The sequence below is a fragment of the Notechis scutatus genome, chromosome 2, assembly GCF_049901735.1.
Source record: "Notechis scutatus isolate UNSWTSFEM ecotype Mainland chromosome 2, rNotScu1.2, whole genome shotgun sequence".
NCBI classification, from domain to species: domain Eukaryota; kingdom Metazoa; phylum Chordata; class Lepidosauria; order Squamata; family Elapidae; genus Notechis; species Notechis scutatus.
Window position 1 is genome coordinate 190,200,561 of NC_142010.1, and position 22,651 is coordinate 190,223,211.

At 37.5% G+C, this 22,651-nt stretch overlaps 1 protein-coding gene and 1 long non-coding RNA gene across 6 annotated transcripts in view; one reads left to right on the plus strand and one right to left on the minus strand.

Annotated features, from left to right (window-relative positions):
• The window catches only part of DENND4C (DENN domain containing 4C), an 82,588-nt gene extending 78,228 nt beyond the window's left edge, over window positions 1-4,360 (minus strand). For 2 of the 5 annotated variants that reach the window (XM_087957636.1, XM_087957635.1), the window contains exon 1: window positions 3,624-3,883. In XM_087957636.1, coding sequence (XP_087813762.1) covers window positions 3,624-3,705 — 82 coding nt within the window. In that variant the 5' untranslated portion in view covers window positions 3,706-3,883. Of the gene's footprint in view, window positions 1-3,623; window positions 3,884-4,095; window positions 4,118-4,141 lie in introns of those variants that run through there. The other 3 variants (XM_026680269.2, XM_026680271.2, XM_087957637.1) reach the window with 3 other exon arrangements.
• A 73-nt stretch (window positions 4,361-4,433) lies between these two features.
• LOC113420373 (uncharacterized) lies at window positions 4,434-21,828 on the plus strand. The gene is made up of 4 exons (XR_015748007.1): window positions 4,434-4,612; window positions 18,069-18,139; window positions 20,490-20,587; window positions 21,734-21,828. It is a non-coding gene; the product is annotated as an uncharacterized LOC113420373 (long non-coding RNA).
• Window positions 21,829-22,651: the final 823 nt, after the last annotated feature.

Sequence of the window (22,651 nt, forward strand, 5' to 3'; positions counted from 1 at the left end):
GTATTTGGGGATACTGTCCATTAGCTTAATCCTATTGAGTGACACTGTTAGTGGATGTTGTTGCTATGTGGTGATATATATTAATATTTGTTACCGATGATGGAAGTTGCTTAGAAGTTTGGGCAGCAAGAAGCCCACATCATTCGTTCATTCAAAGGAAGAAAATGAAGGGAGGAAGGGAAGAAAGAAAGAAAGAAAGAAAGAAAGAAAGAAAGAAAAAAGAAAGAAAGAAAGAAAGAAAGAAAGAAAGAAAGAAAGAAAGAAAGAAAGAAAGAAGAAAAAAGATAAAAATATAGGTCCTTACCATCAGGAATTCACCAGCATAACTCTTATTAATAGATTAATAGTATTTTTGAATTTATATTTATGATGCCAATTACAAAATCACCCATTTACACTTGTAGCTTTTGGCAGTTGACAGCAAGTTAAAAATAAACAATATAGTCAATTAAAAGATGGTAAAAATGGTGTTGCCAAACATAATAATTAAACCATCTCAGTGGTAGGCTATTTATGTATTTATTTATTCCCTGGCTTTATTTTTTTTTACAAATCTTTGAATGGCAAGGCAGTGAATTTATCAACCCACCTTCCTCCTATTTCACATAACATCCCAACCCAGTACTTGTGGGAGAGCTAGGTATATAAAGTACTCTTGGAAGAGAGCAGAATTGGGGCCATACAGATCTTGGGGAATGGAATTCCTCAGATCAGGTGGAGTCACAGAGAAATTCAGTAACGAATTATATGGTGGTAGCAATTCTTTTTTTACTTTATAACCAATCCAATTGGTGAAAGAAATGAATATTTACTAGCTTGCTTATTAGAAGTGTATCTTGTCTTTCATGCAAGAATCCAGTCAGTAAGCATGCTATTTTCTCCTCTTATTGTTTCTCACAACAATAATCTTAAAAGACAGTGACTGCCCCAAGGTCATTCAGGGATTTTTCAAGACTGAAGATGAAGCAAAAGTGGGCTTTTCCATTCCTATTCTAATACATTAACTATTGTCTCACATTGGCTGTCTGGTTTTAATAGATAACGATACAACAGAGTAGTTTCTCTAAGTGCTTTTCCCTAACCGTTGACATCAGAGGATAGCTAGGGAGAAAGAGTTGTCATTAATTGTATGCTTATTATACTGAAAAGGAGATATGGTCTGCAACCCTCTTTCTATAGGATGAAATATATAATTGCAGAAAATAAAGAGCTGATGTGATCACTGGAACAAACCCCATTGTTATATGCATTATTGTGCATGATCAGCTCTGTATTTTGTAATAACTAACTTCAATTATATTCTTAAACTACATCTTTATTATGTCTTTCCTTGTATTTTTAATGGCAACTCATAAGCCAACCAAAGAAATCTTAAAAAGAATACAATGCAACTATTGAAGAAAATTTGAATTCTTAAATTATTTCAAGTAATGTATTATTGTTAGATTTTATAGCAATAGCACTTAGACATATACCGCTTCACAGTGCTTTACAGCCCTCTCTAAGTGGTTTACTACAGAGTCAGCATATTGCCCCCAACAATCTGGGTCCTCATTTTATCCACCTTGGAAGGATGGAAGACTGAGTCAATCTTTATAATCCTTTGCTCCCAAGATTTTGCAAGAGCTTTAGCTTGAGTCCTGTGAGATACCATATGAGAATGCCACAATCTGATTTTTTTTAATGTATGATCATAAAAAAAAAAACTGTTTACTTTTGGCTTTCCATTGCTTACCCCTGATGTAACCTTGCTTTATATTTCCTTTAAAATGTAGTTGTGAGAAACATTTTTACAGCTCATCTTGAGTAATATTTGGTAGACCAGGAACAACCACATAAAGACTATTCAGTAACAAAATTCAGTATATGTACTGCCCTGATATTAAAGCTTAGAAAAATACAACTTATAAATCATTATTAACATATCCAGCAATATATCAGTGGAATAGAATTAGCTTGAAAAAAAAATCTTGGGTATTTAAAATAACAACTTACATCTATGCACAACAACTGAAAACCTACCAAACTATTTTTTCTATATAATGTTTATGATTGGTTTCTTTCAACAACAAAGGTAACAGACTCTATAAAAATTATTTGAAAGTTACAAATAGAAGAAAAAGGCAGACTTAGCTAAAAGTAAGCATTTTCATAGAAAATATAAAGCATTACGGAAAAAACAGGCAACAATTTTATTGCAATTCAAAGCATGCTTAAAACCATGTTCATTCCCTTGTTATCTAACACCCCATCATTAAAGATATACTGAAAATAAATAGACTCAATATAATCAGCTTGGATCAAAGGGATCAGTAAGCAAACTATAGCTCAATTCATGCATCATTCTAAGTCAAAATACAATTTGCCAGTTTTGTCTAGCAAATTGTATTAATCCATTCAAGTGCAGTATGCATATATCTACAGTAGATTAGCATGACACTTGAACTAAGTCTTAATACTGTCACCCAGATATTTTACACATTAAGGAAAAACTTAAAGCAACATTTCTGAGGACTATTTATGCAACTTCAATCATATTTGTTAACATGTTCATTAGGTGACCCAACAGATACATCATATTTCATACTAACTGGCTTATTTTTCTGTTTCTTAGAAAATATTATTTAAGATTTTTTCCACAAAATCCTATTACTGTGGAATTCAAATGAATCACTTAAGAGTCAAAAAGAGGAACAAAGAAGTCAGAATTGCAGATAAGATAAAAAGAGACAACAATTTAAAGTCAATTCCAGGTGTTGGTATCTTTAATGCTAGTAAAGAATTAACTAATTCTTCATCTCCTGGGCATTAAGGAAACCAGGACCTTCTGAGGACATAGCATTAAGGAGGAAATAGAAGACTTGTGTATAGTGAGCTTTAAACAGGATTTATATGAGCATTTCAGATTAAGCTATAGATGATTTTCTATTTAAAATAAAGCTATACTCAAACTAATTTTGGGAAGTTTGTTGACTATGTGAAAGTCCAGTATATGGTGGTTTGGCTATCACCTTGCCTGAAAGCTATGTAAAAGTAATGAATAGATTATATAAAATCAAGAGGCTACCTGTGGCCATAACCATTTAGCATGTAAGACATTTTTCATAACAATCCAATTTTTCACACACCTACCCAGAAGCAAGTCTAAGTAAGTTAAAAACAGCACTGACTTCCACATAAACAGGCACAAAACCTACAGCTTATATATCACAAACACAACACATGTATTTTATACACAGATGGAGGATTTTTCCCCACAGGACAATGGGGCAGAGTTCACACGACAAACTCAACTTTTCACTCACAGCATCACTACCCAAGACACTACGACCCCCAAAATAAATCGCATTTTAGCTGGATTGATTCAGAGGCAACCACCACGAAATCCCTGCATTTCTGCTCTTCTGCCCTTTTGATTCTCCCCAGCCTGGTTTACAACACAACGTGCGAGAGTAACTGCTGGATTTCCACCAACGTGTGGAAGGAACCACAGCATTCAATCTCGTTTCAACCCAAGTTTGCATGCCCTGTCTGATCCCTTCACGGTTGCATCAATTCAAATCCATAATCAAAGGGAAGGAGATGAGAAAAACAATTATCACGGGCTCCTTCTTAACACTAACCCTCGGGTGAACTCCAGGCAATTCTGAGCAGGTAAAAAGGCCAGGCGGGAGGCAAGAAGGGGACGAATCTCAACTCCCACATTCGGCATGGAGGAGCCGTCACCGGTTGACCCCTCGCTTTCAAGGGCCGCTCCGAGTCCAAAACCACCCCGGCCCCGGTTGCCAAAAAATAATAAAAATAAAAGTCCCGTTCTTCTCCTCCCAGCGGCCCTGCCCGACACCTTGAGGGTAGCCCCACGCTCCCTTCGCGCTCTCTCAACGTGATCTTGCATCCAAGCGCTCAAGGCGGAGGGAGGACAAGGCAAGGCGAGGCGGGGGGGGACGAAGGAAGAAACAGGCGGCCAAGTGCGTACTTGTTCGAGCCCCGTCCCGCCTGCACAAGCGGGCATTTTTCCCGCTCTTACCGAAGCCGGTGACCCCAAACCTGAGGGGGGAAAGAGGGGGACGGGGGGCGGGGGGAGAAGGCAGTCACCCGGGAAGCCAAAGGCTCCTCCTGTCAGCTCCGTCAACCGACGCACCTGTGGCGGCGTCGGCGTCAGACAAATACCGGACTGCCTCGGCTTCCTCAGCGCAGAGACGCTCCGTGGCCTGGCTGATCTGCCGACGCCGTGCTCGCAGCGTCCCGGCCCCTCAAAGAGAACCTGAGGAGCCGCCGACGCCGTTACTGCTGCTGCTTAGGAGGGAGGAAGCGGCCACCATGTTCCTTTCAGCGGGCAACTGGAGGCGGATCCGGGGCCCGCCCAGGAGGCGGCGGCGGCGGCGGCGGCACGACCGAGGAAAGAAGCGAGGCCCCCCGCCGCCGAAAAGAGCTTCGCTAGGAGGCGCTAAGCAGCAGCAGCAGCGCGGAGAGGCCTTCCGTTGGGGGCCTCGGGGCTCAACCCGGGCCTCGAGGCGGAAGCCTTTCTTGTCGGCCGCGCTTTTCGACGTTTAGGGTTCAATCTTTCAAGGGCGTTTACGGGAGAGAAGGAACTGAATTCGGTGGCTTCTTAGTAAGTTAAACTCTCTAGAAGCTGAACGGAAATCTTTTTTGTTTTGTTTTTCCCCCTCCCTCTCCTCAAGGATTAGACAGTCCTCGACGTACGACCACAATGGAGCCCAACGTTTCTGGGGTTAAGCAAGACATTTGTTAAGCGAACTTTGCCCCGTTTCTTGCCACAAAATTGTTTTAAAAAATCATTACAGTTGATAAGTTAGTAATTGGGATAGTTACGTGAATCTGGGCTCCCCATTGACTTTGCTTGTCCAAAGGTGGCAAAAGGTGAGCTTGGGACACAGCAACGGTGCTATGTATGAACCAGTTGTCAGGCATCTGAATTTTGATCACATGATCCTGGGGGCGCTGCAGAGGTCACAAATGGTCATAACATGAGTCACTTTTTTCGGGGCCCTTGTAACTTTGAACTGTCACTAAATGAACTTGTAGGTCGAGGACTACCTCTCCTCACAACAGTGTTTCTTAAAGACTCCAGGGAGTCCTCCAAAATCCCCTCAGCGGTCCCCAAAATCAAAATTAATTTGCCAGTCAATTTTGAAAAATAATAAACCATATCAAAATCCTTTCATATAATCTTAACCAGTAGTAGTGAATGTGTGAATTTTAATTTATAATAAAGTAAACATTGAAAATATAACCCATATAAGCAAAAGCTCTTTTGGGGTCCTCTGTAATTTTTAAAAATGGAAAGGAACCTTGACAAGAAATTAAGAATTACTGACTCAGAATGCTACTGTTATTCCAAAATAATTCCAAATACTTTATGTTTGGGGTTTCTTTCCACAGGCTTTTTCTTTAGTGGAAACAAGGTTTTGAGTGCAATCGTGGTGCAAGCTGTACACCATTCCAACTGGAAAGGTCCGTAATTTATTAATAAAAATATTGCCAAAACATCATTTCCCTAACAGCTCGGGAACATTTTGGTGATTGTAAATTATTAACAGTGAAAACAGTCTAAAATACTAGTCAGGCAATAAGAGCAACAAAATCATAGGATCAGCTCGGCTTTATAGAGTTAAACCTTAAATTTGGGGTATGTTATAAAATGGCCCTCTTGTCTGAACCCGCTTTGTTGGAAGACTATTTGGCCTAAACAAAGTAAAATAAGGATCTAAACACCAGCGCCATAAAATTAGCACTTGAACAGCAGATTGAATAGACATGTACTTCAGCAGGTCATAGTTCTCCTTTTATAATAAAAGTGTTTAAAAGATTTTAAATGTTTGATTAACCCATTTAAATTAATTTAGACAGATTTTTGTGTAAGCTTATGGTCTATTTCTCCCTTTCTTTTGCCATTTACTGGTGTTTGCCATTCTAAAGCTCTTTTAATAAACAGAATTGTGGGAAAGAAATTGCATAGACACCACTTCTTAGGAATCTGAGCCAATTAAGGCCACACAATAGACAGCTATGCCAACAAACAGCAACATCTCCAATTAACACACATTCTGATATTGGACAGCCAAATCTGGGGCCTAGGATATTTCAGCAATTATTCAATAATTGTAAATGGGGAGGAAACTAAATGATGTGGATATAAGCAACCACAAATTTCTTTCTCTTCTCTCATTAACAGGGATATTATATTACAGATAAATGGAATACAAACAAGTAAAGGCAAGCAAAGAAATCACTTTATATATAATGCGTACTTAATCATATCAAGGCACCACATCTCTATCCAAGATGATTTAGATTTATTTTTAAACATTTTATTTTCATTTATTTTATAATTCAGTCAAAAGGTGTAGTAACAATAAAATACATTAAGATTCTTGCTACTGCTTTTTAGCTCTGCTTATGATCCATATAATGATGAAACCAGTGTCATTGCCAATGCATTGTAAGTCATATGTCTTATGACTTCAAATGGAGCACAGTGACTAACACCAAATAAATTAGGAAAACATTGTGAAATATTTTGTAAAAGCATAATGACTGGACTTGAAATTGTGACTATGTATTCTGATACTAGTAACTAAAAAAAAATCTATATCAGCAAATTACTGTCAGCATCTGTGACAACCCAATGAATGTCATAGCTTTGCTATATCTTTGTTATTTACCTGGTATTCAGCTGAAATGCTTTTTATTGAACACATTCTACTTTATATTGTTTCTGACTAGCTTACAAGATTGGGCAGAATAACGCACAGTGTTCCACATCAACAAGCAGTGTCAAGAGTGTCACTGTTTCTGTCCTAAAAAATAACAGCAACACCCCCTAACCCCAATCCATTGGTCCCAAGCCTGCAAACTTTTGGAAAACCTTTTAAAACTGAATTTTCCAACAGGCTCAGAGCCAGGGTGAATCTGCAGGAATGTTTGCTATTTTAATTTTTGTATTCCCTGATGTGCTGTTGGCCACATATTTGTTTCAACATTTAAACTTTATAGCAATAAACTATTCTGCAAAGATCTTGAACACTGAAAAGTGGATTTAAAAATCAGAATTTATTACATGAGTATTCTACTTAAAATTGGAAAGGTTATAATAGACCGTAACAACTTGTCTTTATGTACCCTGTGATGCTAGACAACTTAATCATTAAAAAAGAGGCAAGATTTTTAATAAACTGAAACTGAAAACAGGCTATGACATTACTTTAATTCAGGGGTCTTCAAACTTGACAGCTTTAAGACTTGCGGACTTCAACTCCCAGAATTCCTTCTCCAGTCATGTTAACTCAGGAATTCTGGGAGTTGAAGTCCACAAGTCTTAAAGCTGTCAAGTTTGAAGACCCCTGAAAGAAGACACCAGCATAATAATCCTACCAGCAGACAAGGGCAACGCGACAGTGGTTATGAACACATCTGACTACCAAACCAAGTTAACCAACCTACTCCAAGACCCCACATACAAACACCTAAACACAGACCCCACCACCAAAATAAAAGCCTCCCCCATCAGTGAAGAAATCCAGCTAAGAATCATACCCAGAGAGAAATCATCCAGATGCCCTAAGCTTTATGGTTTCCCCAAGATACACAAAGAAGGAACCCCACTTAGAACAATAGTCAGCTCCATAGGCTCACCTCTACAAAACCTAGCCAAATTTCTCGCCAAACAACTACAGCCCTATGCAGAATCCATCAACTCACACGTAAGAAACTCATTCCAGTTCATCGAGATCATAAAGAAACAAAACTTACAACCCAGCGACCTACTAGTGAGCTTCGCTGTCATATCCCTCTTCACCCAGGTGCCTACAAAAGAAGCCTTGACAGCCATCCAAAACAAATACAGCCCCCCCAAGCTCATCCTAGATCTGACCAACCACTGCCTATCCAATACATAATTTACCTACAACGGACAAAAATACAAACAAATAGAAGGAGCACCCATGGGATCACCCCTCTCACCTATCATCGCAAACCTCTACATGGAACACTTTGAAACACAAGCTCTAGAAAAATATGATCACAAACCCAAACTCTGGCTCAGATACGTAGATGACACCTTCATAACCTGGCCACACAGGAAAGAAAAACTGAACAACTTCCTCACACACCTCAACAGCCTACACCCCAAAATACAATTCACCATGGAAACAGAAGCTAACAATCAACTTCCCTTCCTAGATGTCTTAGTATACAAAAAATCCAATGGCTCCCTAGGACACACCATCTACCAGAAGAAAACACATACAAACCGCTATCTACACGCACTCTCACACCACCACCCAGCACAGATCAATTCTGTAGCCAAGACACTCATCTCCAGAACAAAATGCTTAGCCGACGAACAACACCTAAAAACCGAACTACACACTCTCACTAACGTACTAACAGCCAATGGATTCCAAAGATAGAAGATTACCCACCTAATCCAAAAAGAAACCCCAACCAAAATCCAAGACAGAGAACAAGAGAACAGCAAAGCCCTCCTCCCATATATAAAAGGCACTACAGACAAAATCAGCAAGATCCTCCAAAAACACAACATTAAAACAGCATTCTGCACAAACAGAAAAATATCCACCATCCTAAGAAACCCTAAAGACAAAATCGAGTTAGAAAACCAAGGAGCATAAGAAATCCCTTGCACAGCCTGTCCCACCACATACATCGGACAAACTAACAGAAAAATAAGTGCACACATTGAAGAACACAAGAACTCAATCAAAAAAGAAGAACCGAAAACTTCCGGTTTGCAGGGCTTCGGCGGCAGGCAGGAATCCGTGATCGTACGCGGTTTCTGCTTGGGCTCGCCGCTGGAGCGTCCTGAGCCAGTCTGGCTTCGGGGCTAAGCCACCCCGTAGAGGTGGCAAAGAGGGGGGAGATCCCAGCAAGGTCGAGGGAAGCCGCATCTTTCCTCCCCAGTTGGCTAAACTCCCTTTCCCGAAGGCAAACGAGCAGCAGTCAGAAATGGCCGCCTCAAAGAAGCACTCATCCGGAAAAGAAAGTGCAGGAGGAAGTTAAGAAGTGAAAGTTTTGGCTGACTGGGATAAGAAGCAGCAACCAAGGTATCCTGGAATTTAAATTTAAAAAAAGATACATCGCTCCCAAAGAAGATTCGGAAGCAGCGAATGAAAGTGAAAGGGGAAAGTTTTTTTTTCTTTCACTCTCCTTCCTTATGTTGACAGCGAACAGAGATGAATGAGAAATCAGAAAAACCTGCTTTGGCATCAAGAGGTAATTAAACCGGATAATTAAATGTCAAGGGACAATAAGGATTTCTGAACATTAAAAAAATTTTTTTTTTTTTTGCTGTAAGTGGGAAGGGAGAGGAAAAGAATAAGAGTAGGATTTGGAAGGAGGAGACTGCCTGGAACTTAAAAGAATCTGATTAAATTCTAACAAGACTTCTAAAAGATACATATTAACTGGAACTTCGCAACTAAATAGTAACCCCAGGAAGAGAAAGGGAAAAAAGAAGAAAGTGTTAAAAGAAACAGCTTGTGTGTATTTGGATTGCTTGGTGACTTTGGGACTTTTGGAAATTATATTTGACTAAAAACACTTGGGTGGTTGTTTGAAATTTTTTTTTACAATGGCATCACTTGTGGATGAACTGAAAATGGAATTTTAAAAATATAAAGAAGAGGAACAAGAAGGGAAGGGCTCTCGGGTCTGTTTTTCAATTCTTAGAAATGGCAATTTGTACCTATGAGAAACTGCAAGAAAAGACTGCGCAACAAGAAGATTGGGACAAAGAAGAAGCCATCTTTGACGAACAAGTAACTTTATTTAGGGAAGAAGGGGGAAAGGGGGGAAAGAGAATGGAGACTTTAAGACCCCCCCAAAAAACCACAAAAGGGAAAAATAAGGTGAAAAGTGGATATAATATTAGAAAGCAACAAAAGGGGACCACAGAAGAGGAAAATAGAGGTGGAGAGACAAGGGGGTAAAAAGGGCAGAGAGAAGAAGCAAGGGAGGAAGGAAGGGAAGAGAAGCTACAAAGGTGTGGAGCAAGATGTAAAGAAACAGGACTTATTTAGAGATAATGGGTAAAAATTTAACTGAAAAAGTGATTCTGCAAAGGTACATAAGATTGTATTGTTATATTTGTATTAGAAATAATGTTAGAAAATTGGAAACAACATATGATTAAAAAGTGGGATAAAATACTCAGTGTAATTCAGTGAAACATTTGTAAACAAAATAAATGAAATGAAATAAATGAGAGAATTGACCAAGGAAGGAATGGGAACATTTTAATGACATAATGTTTTAAAATATGAGTGAAGTGGGGGAAAGTAATTATGGAAAGTTTATAAGTGTTCCCATAGAAGGATGATACTTATTTGAAAAGTAATGTGTAAAATGTTTAAGATTTAAATGAATACTAATATTAACAATAGATTTGAATTGGTATGGATTGTTGTTTTAATTATATTATATATTTATAATTTTTTCTCTTTTTAAAATATAGTGTGTAACTTTGGAATGTACTAAGCAGAAGCCAAATGGAAGTTATATATTATATTAAGTGTTATAAATTTAGGGGAAAGATATAAAGGCGTCATACTCCAATCAGTGATTACAGGAGAAAACCCAAATTCGGGAGAAAACCCAAATAACCAAAGATCCACATACAAATACCGGCGAAAACCTCAGAAAACATGTATGTGTGTGTGTGTGTGTGTGTGTGTATACACACACACACACACACACATACATGCATACATATATACATACATACATATATATATGTGTGTGCACACAAAAGATATACTTTGCTGAAATTTAAGTTGCACCTACCCATAAGCCTTTATTTGTAAAATGTCTAAATTAACATATTGTTTTTTGCTTTGCCCCAGCAACTCGTGTATTTATTAGTCAGCTACCACCCCATCCCCTTAATATAAACAGAACTTATCTCAGAAATATACCTTTTTGTCTTTACACATTTAGACTAAGGAATATTTTTTTCATGTTCTGAAAGCTTGCATACTACAGTTTAAACACTTAATGCAGGCTAAATAATAAATAACATGATGTGCTCACCACAAATGGCAACAAAGGGGGGGGAGGCAGGTAATTTCATCAGCAGTATGACAGATAATACGAAGAAATCAATCCATACCTTGTTCCCCCCACCTCCTTTTTATTGTTCTTAAAAATCTGTACATAGCTTTATCAAAAAAAACCAGACTACATGAACTTAAATGTAATCTCAAAATATCCTCAACTGCCTTTGTTGTTGAAGAAGATAAAAAATTGTGGAGAGAAATTTTAAGTTTAATGAAAATAAAAACATTTTTTAATGTGTTTTTAGTGTTTGTATGAACTGGCCAATTATAATCAGTTAAGGGACGCAGTGGCTCAGTGGCTAAGACGCTGAGCCTGTCAAGCAGAAAGTTCAGCAGTTCGAATCCCTAGCACCGCGTAACGGAGTGAGCTCCCCTTACTTGTCCCAGCTTCTGCCAATGTAGCAGTTCGAAAGCATGTAAAAATGCAAGTAGAAAAATAGGGACCTCCTTTGCTGGGAAGGTAACAGCATTCCGTGCACCTTCGGCGTTTAGTCATGCTGGCCACATGACCACAGAGACATCTTCGGACAGCGCTAGCTCTTCGGCTTTGTAATGGAGATGAGCACCACCCCCTAGAGCCGGAAAGGACTAACATTGTATGTGCAAGGGGAACCTTTACCTTTTTAGTCTTAATATGTCATGGAGAAAATCTATGTTGTCATTAGGAGACGAAAACAACTTGATGGCAAATATTCATCAACATTCTCATGTCAAAATTGGATTTTCCTCTCCTACAATCAATAGACAATTATAGAACTAACAGTGTCACTCTGTGTATGCCTGCTTTATTTGGTTTATATGCCTGGGTTACTTCCTGCTAAGCAATGTGTTGTGTAACTCCATTCTCTTATCTCAGAACTACAACCCGGAAACACTATGGCATTCTTGGTATGATGCATCATGTTATTTTTCTACTAAGTACAGTCTGTTCTCCTAGGGGCCCTCAATGATAGCAGTAATTTCACAACCTCCTGGGTCCTCATTACAAAAGCAATCTTTGCACTGCATTGTAGGTCTACATTCTGCTGGCCTCAGTTATTGACATTTCTGCTTACAACAGATGGGATGTATTGAAGTAGCCGATAGTAAATAAATATTGTAAGATTAAAGCCAGATAAATGCGGCTCAGTGTAACAGCTTTAAAAGTAGCCCACAGTAAAAGTTAGAGATTAAAGTCAGTAAATGTGTACAGATGTAATAGCTTTCTTCTGTTTTGATGTTTGAATATGACACACCCAGGTTCATAGTCCAATGACTAAAAGCCAAATGTTTTTTTGTTCATACACAAAAAAAGTGATGAGGGGTTAACCTTTACTTTTAGTTCACATAGGGAAAGTGCCTTTATTTTGTTGTGTCTGGGCATGTGTATTTCCCCTTTTCAAGATCTTTTGTGAAAATAACATTTAAACAATCTGGTAGAAATTCTGTAATCTTTCTATTTTAGAGGTAATCCTCAATTGCCAACCATTCATTTAATGACTGTTCATAGTTATAACAGCACTGAGAAAAAATGACTTATGATCAATCCTTCCACTTGTGACCATTGCAGCATCCTTGTGCTCAGATTACCAACATTGGGGCAGTTGGCAACATGTATTTACAACAACCAAAGGTACATGTTCACCATTTGTGACAGTCCCATGAGCTTCCACCAAGCCAAGTCAATGAGGGAAGCCAGATTCACTTAATAACCGCAGCATGAGAGATTATAAAAACTAAGTGATTAGCATAGCAATGGAAATTCTAATCCTAACTGTGATCGTAAATCGAGGACTACCTTGTATCCTAGAGCAAAGTATAACTCACCTGAGAAATATAGAATTCATTTCTTTATTTTATCTCCCATGTTTCCCTAAAAAAAGTTGGAAAAGTGATGAAAAATAAAAACTTTAGCAAGTAAATGAATAAATACAGTTTAGAGATGGAAGATAAAAGAGTAAGAGAAATTAAATCACAGCCGACTGTTGCAATATGCTGATTTTATTTATGTGGGAAATGTGAATAACTTGTGCAAATTGCTAATGCTGAGATATAAGATATATGGTAGTGTGTTGACATTTGTTGTGCTAATCATAACTGACCAGGTTGTAATTCAGGTTGCTGGTGGATAGTCAAGTAACATAGCAATTCAGTATGCAGCAATTGTGGAAGAGGCAAAATTGAAACCAGCAGGGGGAAAAAAGATCTGCCAAGATTGTAATACCTTTATACAAACATGAAAAATGACTACGCATGGAATGCCATCTACATTATCTGTATTTAAACACTGAGAGTTATGGAAGAGAGTTTAGAGAGCAAGTTATGAAAGAGGGAAATCATCCAAAAGTTAAAACATATTTGCTATCACCAGCTGCACTAACAGACACCAATTTATATAGCTATAAAACGGGCAAAAGCTTGGGGCATCTATAGGCCAAGGTCTAGTAAGCACCAGCCTTCTAACAGCAAATTTATGGAGCTCTAAAATTTAAAAGACTTTGGAAAAACACAAGGGGGGAAAAAGCAGTAACAGTGGATTTTGCAAGTCAGGACATCCACTCAAGTCTTAAATTTGTTGAATTGTTGCCATATGACAAAAATGGGTGCTAATATACTTAAAACTACTTGTGTAAAAAGAGTGAAAATGTCCAAGAAAAGAAAAAGTTGATTTTTTTTTTAACCACAAACTCAGAACACTCTTGAGTGTTCTTTTTGAAATTCCTACAAAACTGGAAGATGAGCTAACCCATAAGGGGGATAGAATATAACTATTGCCTAGGATGCCAAAATGTATAGGGCAGGTCCTGGCATAGCTATCGAAATATATTAGTCCTTGTAGTTATATATTTTCTGTAATTATCAGCAGAATTATGTCTGTCAGTTCCAGCGTCTGAAGAATATAACAGATAATGCCATTTTGCTTATGTCCTACTTATAGGTTCCTCATAATCATCTGCTTAGCCAGTGGAAAAAATTAGCAGTGATCTGACCCAGCTCAAATTTTCTTACATATTATGTGTTAAATTCTCCAGCACTTATGTCAAAATTGGTTGCTGTAAAACATAAAGGGATTATATTTTAGAGTATAGAGAAAATAAGCAGAAACACATTTATCTTTTCCCTGTTTCAAATAACTTCTTTATGTAGCCATTTTCTGCCTTATGCTTTTGTCCAATGAGAAACAACCAGGGGAAAGTAGATAAAATAGTCAGAAGGAAGGGTTAAAATAAAAGAAACAAATCTTAGAATATTTTGAGAAAAATATATACACATATTTTAAAAGAGCTAGGTACTTAAGAAACCAATCTTACCTGAATATACATATACAAAATATAATAATACACTGTATTATCATCTCCAAGAGAGGATATATAAATCAGGAGCCTGCTTAACCTGAAGACTGCTTGGTATTGAATGAAAGACTCCACTCCCAACAAGTAAATAATCCAAGCCCAAAAGTCAAAAATGCACTTCATTTAATTGAAAGCAAAATTGTTGAACACAGTTAACATGATGAATTACTTAGATGATTAAGGTATGGTTTGACATCAACTTTTGGAGGAGGACAGAAGTTGCAACCAAGGGGCCAACTTAACCTTGGGTTTTGTTTCTCTACAATATAACAATTATAGACTATTTTAATATACATTATTATTCTGATGTTCATCTTTTGGGAGAAAAGATTGGAAGTAGTGTTATTATTTTCTCCGCCCCTCAAATCCTTTTTAAAATTCATTTCATTTCTGACCAGGCTGTACTCCAATGCCACTTCACTCTTGCTGAAGTCAACACCTCTTTTTTGTCCCACATTCGAGCAGAAAACATCCAAATTGCTCCTAATCATACATAATTTTCTTATTTTTTTAAAAAAAATTATGTTACTAATTGACATGTGCCTGTTGCTATTTAGCATGTTTAAGAATTGTAATCAATTCAAAATCTTACTGTTATTAAAATAGTTAATAAATTATTCTTTCTGTGGCTTTTTAACTCTTGAATATTCTTATGGCCAATATAGCTACCATTGCATTTTTGATAACTCAGAAAAAGATACCAACCTGCTCAGTATAAGACCCTAGTAGGAGATGCCTGTAGTTTGATTAAAAATAATCAATACTTAATTATTCTTGGTTAGGGATTAGCAAAGTTTTGAATAATATTTAGCTTAGTGAATATAGAGGCTGTTTAAATGCTTTCCACTTCTGCAATTTATGGATGTTAGAACTGAGTTTCTAAAATCTGTATATAGAAAAATGAAGGCCTTGCTGAATTTTCTATATTTGCCTCCTAGCAATTTCTCCTAACGAGTGGAGAATTAATGACAGAGGATCCTCTACATAAGAAACTAACACTGTACTTCAAATATGTGGATGTATTATGTTTCTTACCAGAAGAGGGCAGTGCATAACAAAATCTAAACACATAACTACATATCCACAACTATGCTATGTTAGATATGATAGATGCCATAATTCTCTTGTACTTGGAGCCAAATTGAATATAAAAGAAATTGAAAAAATCCTGCCACTAGTGAGGACTTAATACAGGTAGTCCTCAACTTATGACCACAACTGACTCCAAAATTTCTGTTGTTAAGTGAAATATTTGTTAAGTGAGTTTTTCCTCATTTTACAGCCTTTCTTGCAACAGCTGTTAAGTGAATCAGCGCAGTTGGTAAATTATTAAGCGTCCAAATTTTGATCACATGATCACAGGGATGCTCCCAGTGGTTGGATTCAAATTTTTTTACTACCAGTTCTGTGGGCATGGCTTGGTGGGTATGGCAGAGGAAAGATATTGTAAAATCTCCAGTCAAAGGTGGTATTTGCCAGTTCTCCAAACTACTCAAAATTTCCACTACTGGTTCTCCAGAACTGGTCAGAACCTGCTGAATACCACCTCTGGATGTTGCAAAGGTTGTAACTGAAAAATGGCCATAAATCACTTTTTTCGGTGCTGTTGTAACTTTGAACAGTCACTAAACAAATTGTGGTAAGTCAAAAACTACTTGTGAGCACAGGTTAATTCTCAAAAGTCTGCTTAAAACACCAAAGACTAGTAGAAGGAACTATGATCAAAATTCTTTCAGTCTCTATATATAGTTTTAAGCTAGTTTAGTTAACTTTAACTTCTATATGTAGTTTTAGAAAATTACATATAGAAAATAACTGACCTCATACTCTTGATGCATATTATATTAAAAACAGCCTTACTGTAGTTTTTTGCTTCCAGATGTGCTGGACTATAAATGCCAACTTACTCAGTCAACACGGCTAGGCCATGATGACTGGGAATGGAGGTGCAAGCCACTGCTATGTTGAGATGTGTTTGTACCTGCTTCATAAAAACAGAACAATAAGTAGGTTGATTATAGGGATCAAACAGCACTTCTAGGGAACATACATTTTGTGTCTGCTCATATCTACCATGGTTATCATTCTGTGAACAGAGAGGCTTTCTTCCATAATGTTAACAATCTATAATACTCATAGACTGCAGGATCTGATCTAGCAGAACTTGCCAGGCTCAAGAACCAGCAAGGAATCCACTCCTGAAGAACAACAGAGAAACTCGGAAGGCAGGCCCAATAACAAGGGGCCGGATTCTGGAGGGCACTTAATTTCAGAACATATGGAAACTTCAAGGGATATCACGGAGCAAAGGTGATCTGTTTGGCTAGTTTTAGAAGCAAGCTGTCTCCAGAACTTTGCTTTCCACTGATGGCAATTCTCCAGCATCAGACCTATATTCCTTCTTGAGCTCTAGGCTTTACAACATAAAGCATCTTGTAGATTTGCTGGGGTTTGAATTGTAGACTGGCACATACTAGTCTTTTGCCTCTGCCCTGACCCATTTTCCTGGATCCATCTTCTTCCTTCTTGTTTCTTATGGCTACAGTTCTGGGTGGGATGGCTGGTTTTGACCCCTGACCTTGCTATTAAAATGGCAATAAAGGGAAAAAGTTGAAAAGAAGGGGGAGCGAAGGTACAATATGCCTTTTTAGGTGTACATGAAAGTAAATTGATTTCTCATCTATATTTTTCGACTTCAGACTGAATTCTTTAGTTACTAACTTATCAACTGCAATGATTCACTTAACACCTGTGGCAAGAAAGATCATAAAATGGGGCAAAACTCGCTTAACAAATGTCTCCCGTAACAATAGAAATGTTGGGCTCAATTGTGGTTGTAAGTTGAGGACTACCTATCCAAAACTGTTTAACAGGCAAAATTGCAAATAATGGAGAAATATGTAAGCCTTTCAAAAATTCTGAAGTTCAATCAACTTGACATACATACATAATTGAGTAAAGACAAATACATCTGTACATTTCTTTTCATGGAAAACTCTATGAACTAACTTTATTTCTGGTGGGTTATCCCCTCCAAGATGTTGTGTGTCCTTGTCCCAGCAAACATTTGAGTGATTTAGAAGGAATAGTTTGCAAATGGGCTTTAAATGGTATGTGCAATGTTTGCATCTCTTGTAGATACAATTTCAGTCAGTTAAAAAGACAATATTGTTAGTAGAATACTAACTAGATCCTAGTCATTAATACTGATTAGCTTTATTTATAAAAAGCAAAATAGGTCAAGAGTTAGAAGTATGTCATCTAGATACTGACACAGCTACTTGTGAGTCAGTAGTAAAATTAACAAGAAAAAGGGTTAAAATTCAAATCTACTATATTCTTCCTCATTTAGCAGTGGTTCTGAAATATAAGGAAATTTTTGGGCTTACCCACTTAATAAAATAAAAAGGTCTATATAGGTGAACTGTAGTGACTGACAATCCAGTATCAAATAATAGGCTTACGATGTTCACCTGATTTTAACTGATTTTTTTTCTGATGTTGCCAAGAAAAGACAGGTCAATTGTATTGGCTTTCTCTACAGCTGACCTCATTTTATTGATATCACTATGCAAATATTTGATAAGCTTAGCATGCATCCATTCTATAGTCATTATGGATTCCTTTTGTTTTATTCCAGTCTTCCTATTAAGAATTCTGAAAAATGTTGCCTACTTCATCCATCTTCACCACTCCATACAACTTTATAAGGTAAATTCCACTGCCAAAGCATGTCCAAGGGAAAATTAGCTTCATTGGTTACCACAGAAGCTCTGAAAAGGTCGTGGTATTAAAGCCCTCCAGCTATTATTTATTAAACAGTTCCCTCTCTTCAAATTTGTAGTACATCATCAAATGTTATTCCGACATTTCTCAGCAAACGAAACTGGTAAAAAAGAAATAGAGAATTGTATTTCTTGTAGGATATCTGGTATATTTAAAAACTTTATTGGAAATATCCATATTCTTATTATCAGACTCTTTGAGCTGAGCTGCTTTTTCATTTGTTGTAGATCCACTAAGAATAATCACAGGAATCTCTAATCACCTAAACTTTTAAAGGCAAAGTTACTGGCAATCAAAATAACGAGGCATTTAATGATGTAAGTGCCAGTATTTCCTTAAACAGAGATGTTTTCTCTTTCCAAACTTAACTTTTTTTCTGCAATTGGTGGGATTAATCCAGCAGGATACCTATTTTCTACTCTATGAACCTCTCTGATGAACATGATAGTACTATCCAAAGGCATCCTTTGCCTTATATTGTTACCTTCAGATTGTGCAAATTTGATGGATCATTGATGGACCAGAGATAAAGACTGTATTGCATACCTGCTTTAAAACAATTAGTTTACTAATTTAGCATTGCACACTTAAATTGGAATAGTTCCAGCATCCTCTTCTTATAAAGTCGTATGTTCTCCATACTCTGCATGTACATGACATAACTTTTGTCATGGACTGTGGCCCTGAGTATAAAGCCCATTTTAACCAGACAGAGCTCTATGCAAACAGCAGTCATTTGAATCACCAGGCTTCTGAACTTTGTTCGTAATTAGCTGATGAGATTCCATTGATAAGCTGCTCTGGACAACTGTAATCCCAAAGAACTTTAACCAGGTGCGTTCACTTTCTGACAGTTGCACCAACATCCGTCTGCTTCAACACCCACAGTCCAACATCTATTCTGATGCAGGTCATAGGTCAAGTGGATCTAGTTCCTCTGATTGTCTGAGAATGGTGAACATTTTCTGAAGCACACCAACACACGTAACTTTTTGCTTTTGTAGGAAGTAATTACACCCCTCCCTCCCAGAGAATGAAATATTTTGGGGAATATCAAAAGAGGCAGAATATTATATTTCCCCAAAGGAGAAATACAGAAAACATGCTCTTAAAGACAGAAAGCAACCCTGGTTTCCTGCATAGTAAAACATCCCCCAGCAGATGCCTGAAGTCTTTAGAGATGGATATTTGGTGCCCATTAAGAAAGACCAGCCCAATCTATTCACAAACAAAACACCTTCAGCTCCAGGTGATGGGATTTGCATTCCCCCCAACCCAATTCTAAGGATAGGACACAACAGGATTAACCCACCACCATTAGATTAGAATATCAAAAGACACAGAGCTCACTGCATTATACAACCCCCAGCAGCATTTCAGAAACTATAAAGTTAATCAAGTTAATTTGTCAGCTGCCCCAGAACCACATGCTGTTGGTGGTTCTGCTCATCAATTAATGGACCTTTTCCAAGCAGCTAGCCTCCATTTTATTTCCAGTGCCTCTCTCCCAGCTTGGAACTAAACTAGAAGGATTTTTCTTTCAACACTATAGTGATGTAAACTCACAATACAGTGAGTTACAACCACAGTTGGGATCAGAATTTCCATTGCTAAGTGAGCCAGTTGTTATGCGAGTCACGCCCAAGGTTACTACCTTTTTTTTGCCATGATAGATGAATCATTGCAGTTGTTAAGTGAACCATATGGTTGTTAAGCAAGTCCAGCTTTCCCCATTGACTTTGTCTATTGGGAGCCAGCTGGGAAGGTTGCAGACAGCGATCATGTGGCCCTAGGACAGTGCGACCATCATAAATACAGGCTAGTTGCCAAGTGCCTGAATACTGACCATGTGATTTGTGGGGATGCTGCAATGGTTGTAAGTGGGAAGACCAGTTATAAGTCACTTTTTCCAGTACTGTTGTAACTTTGAACAGTTATCAGAATCAGGATAGAACTGGAAGGGACCTTGGAGGTCTTCTAGTCCAGCCCCCTGCTCAAGCAGGAGATCCTAATCATTTCAGACAAGTGACTGTCCAGTCTCTTCTTAAAAACGTCCAGTGTTGGAGCACCCACAATTTCTGAAAGCCAGATATTCCACTGGTTATTTGTCCTCACAGTTAGGGAGTTTCTCCTTAATTCCAGCCTGCTTCTCCTCTTGATTAGTTTCCATCCACTTGCTAAACAAATGGTTGTTAGTTGAGACTACCTGTAATTATATAGTACTACATGACAATAGAGATTTGCCAGAGCAGATATCTAAGGATATTTTTTTTAGAATTATTTTATTGGCCACACAAGGAATTTGTCTTGGTGCAAATGCTCTCTGTATACATAAATGAAAAGATACATTCGTCAAGAGACAAGAATCATAAGGTACAACACTTAATGATAGTTGTAGGGTACAATAAGCAATCAAATCATACTAGGAAACAGTCAATATAAATCGTAAGGATACAAGCGACAAAGTTACAGTCGTACAGTCACAAGTGTGAGGGGATGGGTGATAAAGAGTGATGAGAAGGTTAATAGTAATAGTAATGCAGACTTTGTAAATAGTTAGACAGTGTTGAGGGAATTAATTGTTTAGCAGAGTGATGGTTTTCGGGGGGAAACTATTCTTGTGTCTAGTTGTTCTGCTGTGCAGTGCTCTATAGCGTCATTTTGAGAGAAGGAGTTGAAACAGTTTATGTCCGGGATGTGAGGGGTCTGTAAATATTTTCACAGCCCTCTTTTTGACTCATGCAGTATATAGGTCCTTGATTGAAGGCAGGTTGGTAGTAATTGTTTTTTCTGCAGTCCTAATTTTCCAGTTCAACAAAACAGTTTCTTCATAAAGCACACCCACAAACATAAAAAATGGAAATAAATTAAAAATAAATATGACAAAGCAAGTAAGAATTTGTGTATTAAAGCAGAATATGTCTATTGAAGTGATTTCAGCCCTCTATTTCTCATTGTCCACAAGATACATTGTTATGAGCAAGTGCTTACAAACCAGTCTGCTTTCCCCCATTCACATCCTAGAGATTTCTGTGTCTCTCCTAAACTATGAAATATAAAAGGAGATACTACTTAGTTGTTATTGTCTCAAATTGCAGGATATTGAGTGAGACATTAAAAGTAGGTTTTTTAATTGTTGATCTTCCTATGTACATATTTTAAATTACATTTTAATGCTGAATTCTAGTGCTTTGTTTTATACTTGTTTCAACTGAGTATTCTTATTTAAATGGTAAACCAGATATTCCTTTGTTTAAGTACCTTATAAAAATATTAACTGACTTGCATCAAATTTCTTTTTGCCTTAAACTTTTCAGTATCTTTTATTATTTCAGTTATAGTTTTTACTCCAAATACAATACTGGGAACATATAGCCTTCATGAAAGGTTTCATGTGTATAATAAGGACTAAATCCCATTAAACAAGTAAATCTTCTGAGCAAATATAATATATATAGGATTATTGCAAGCTGTTTCATCAGAATTGCATATTATTATTAAACCCTGTCTCTATTGTAGCAAACAGTCATGTGTTAGGTATTGTGATCATTCCCACTGATTTCAACATGATGACTTGTGAAGAGAAAGCCAGCAATTTACTTGTTGGGTGAAAGTTATGTATTTCAAAAGAAACGAAAATAACACATGCATCCCTCTTCAAAGGAGGTGTATAATTATTTTCATTACAATAGCTTTAGAGATTAGATCTGACCAGCTTTATGTAAGTAATAAAAACAAATAATACTAAAAGATTACCATTTTGATTATTGTACATTCCGATCCTATGCACTCAACAGAATGTATTCCCACATATTATTCACAAAGCCTCTCTAAATCTCTAATTAAAAGGAAAATTATATTAAAAGTAGAGTTTTTCAATTTTCCTATTGTTATCACATAGGTAGGCTAAATTAAATTACAGTAAATGAATATTGTTTCTTGATGGGATATGGAAACATTTTCATTTGTTGGAAAATTCAAAGCAACAAAAGGCAACATGGAATTGAATTTCCTAATCGAAAGCATTTCTATGACTATTAAGTGTGGCAATATATTTTAGTTTCAAAGGTACTTCACATAACTAACTGGTTAGGGGGTCACGCTCTCCACAATGTCTCATACAGAGGGAATGTCAGAACAACTGCAATAAACGCTAGGTCAGGGATGTCAAACTCATGGCCTGGAAGCTAGATGTGTCACACACTGGCCACCAGTGGTGGTATTCTACCAGTTCGGCCCGGTTCTGCTGAGCCGGTAGCAGTGATGAGCAGCGGAGACCGAATCGGTTCTCTCAGCCGCTCTGCTGTTGGGCCCACCCACCCACCTAGGCTCCCATACTCACCTTTATCCGCTGAATTTGAAGCGCAGCTGCTTTGCGCGGCACAGAAGAGTGCTGCACGGCAGCTGCTGAAGTGACCAGGAGAGTGCAGGCTTGCA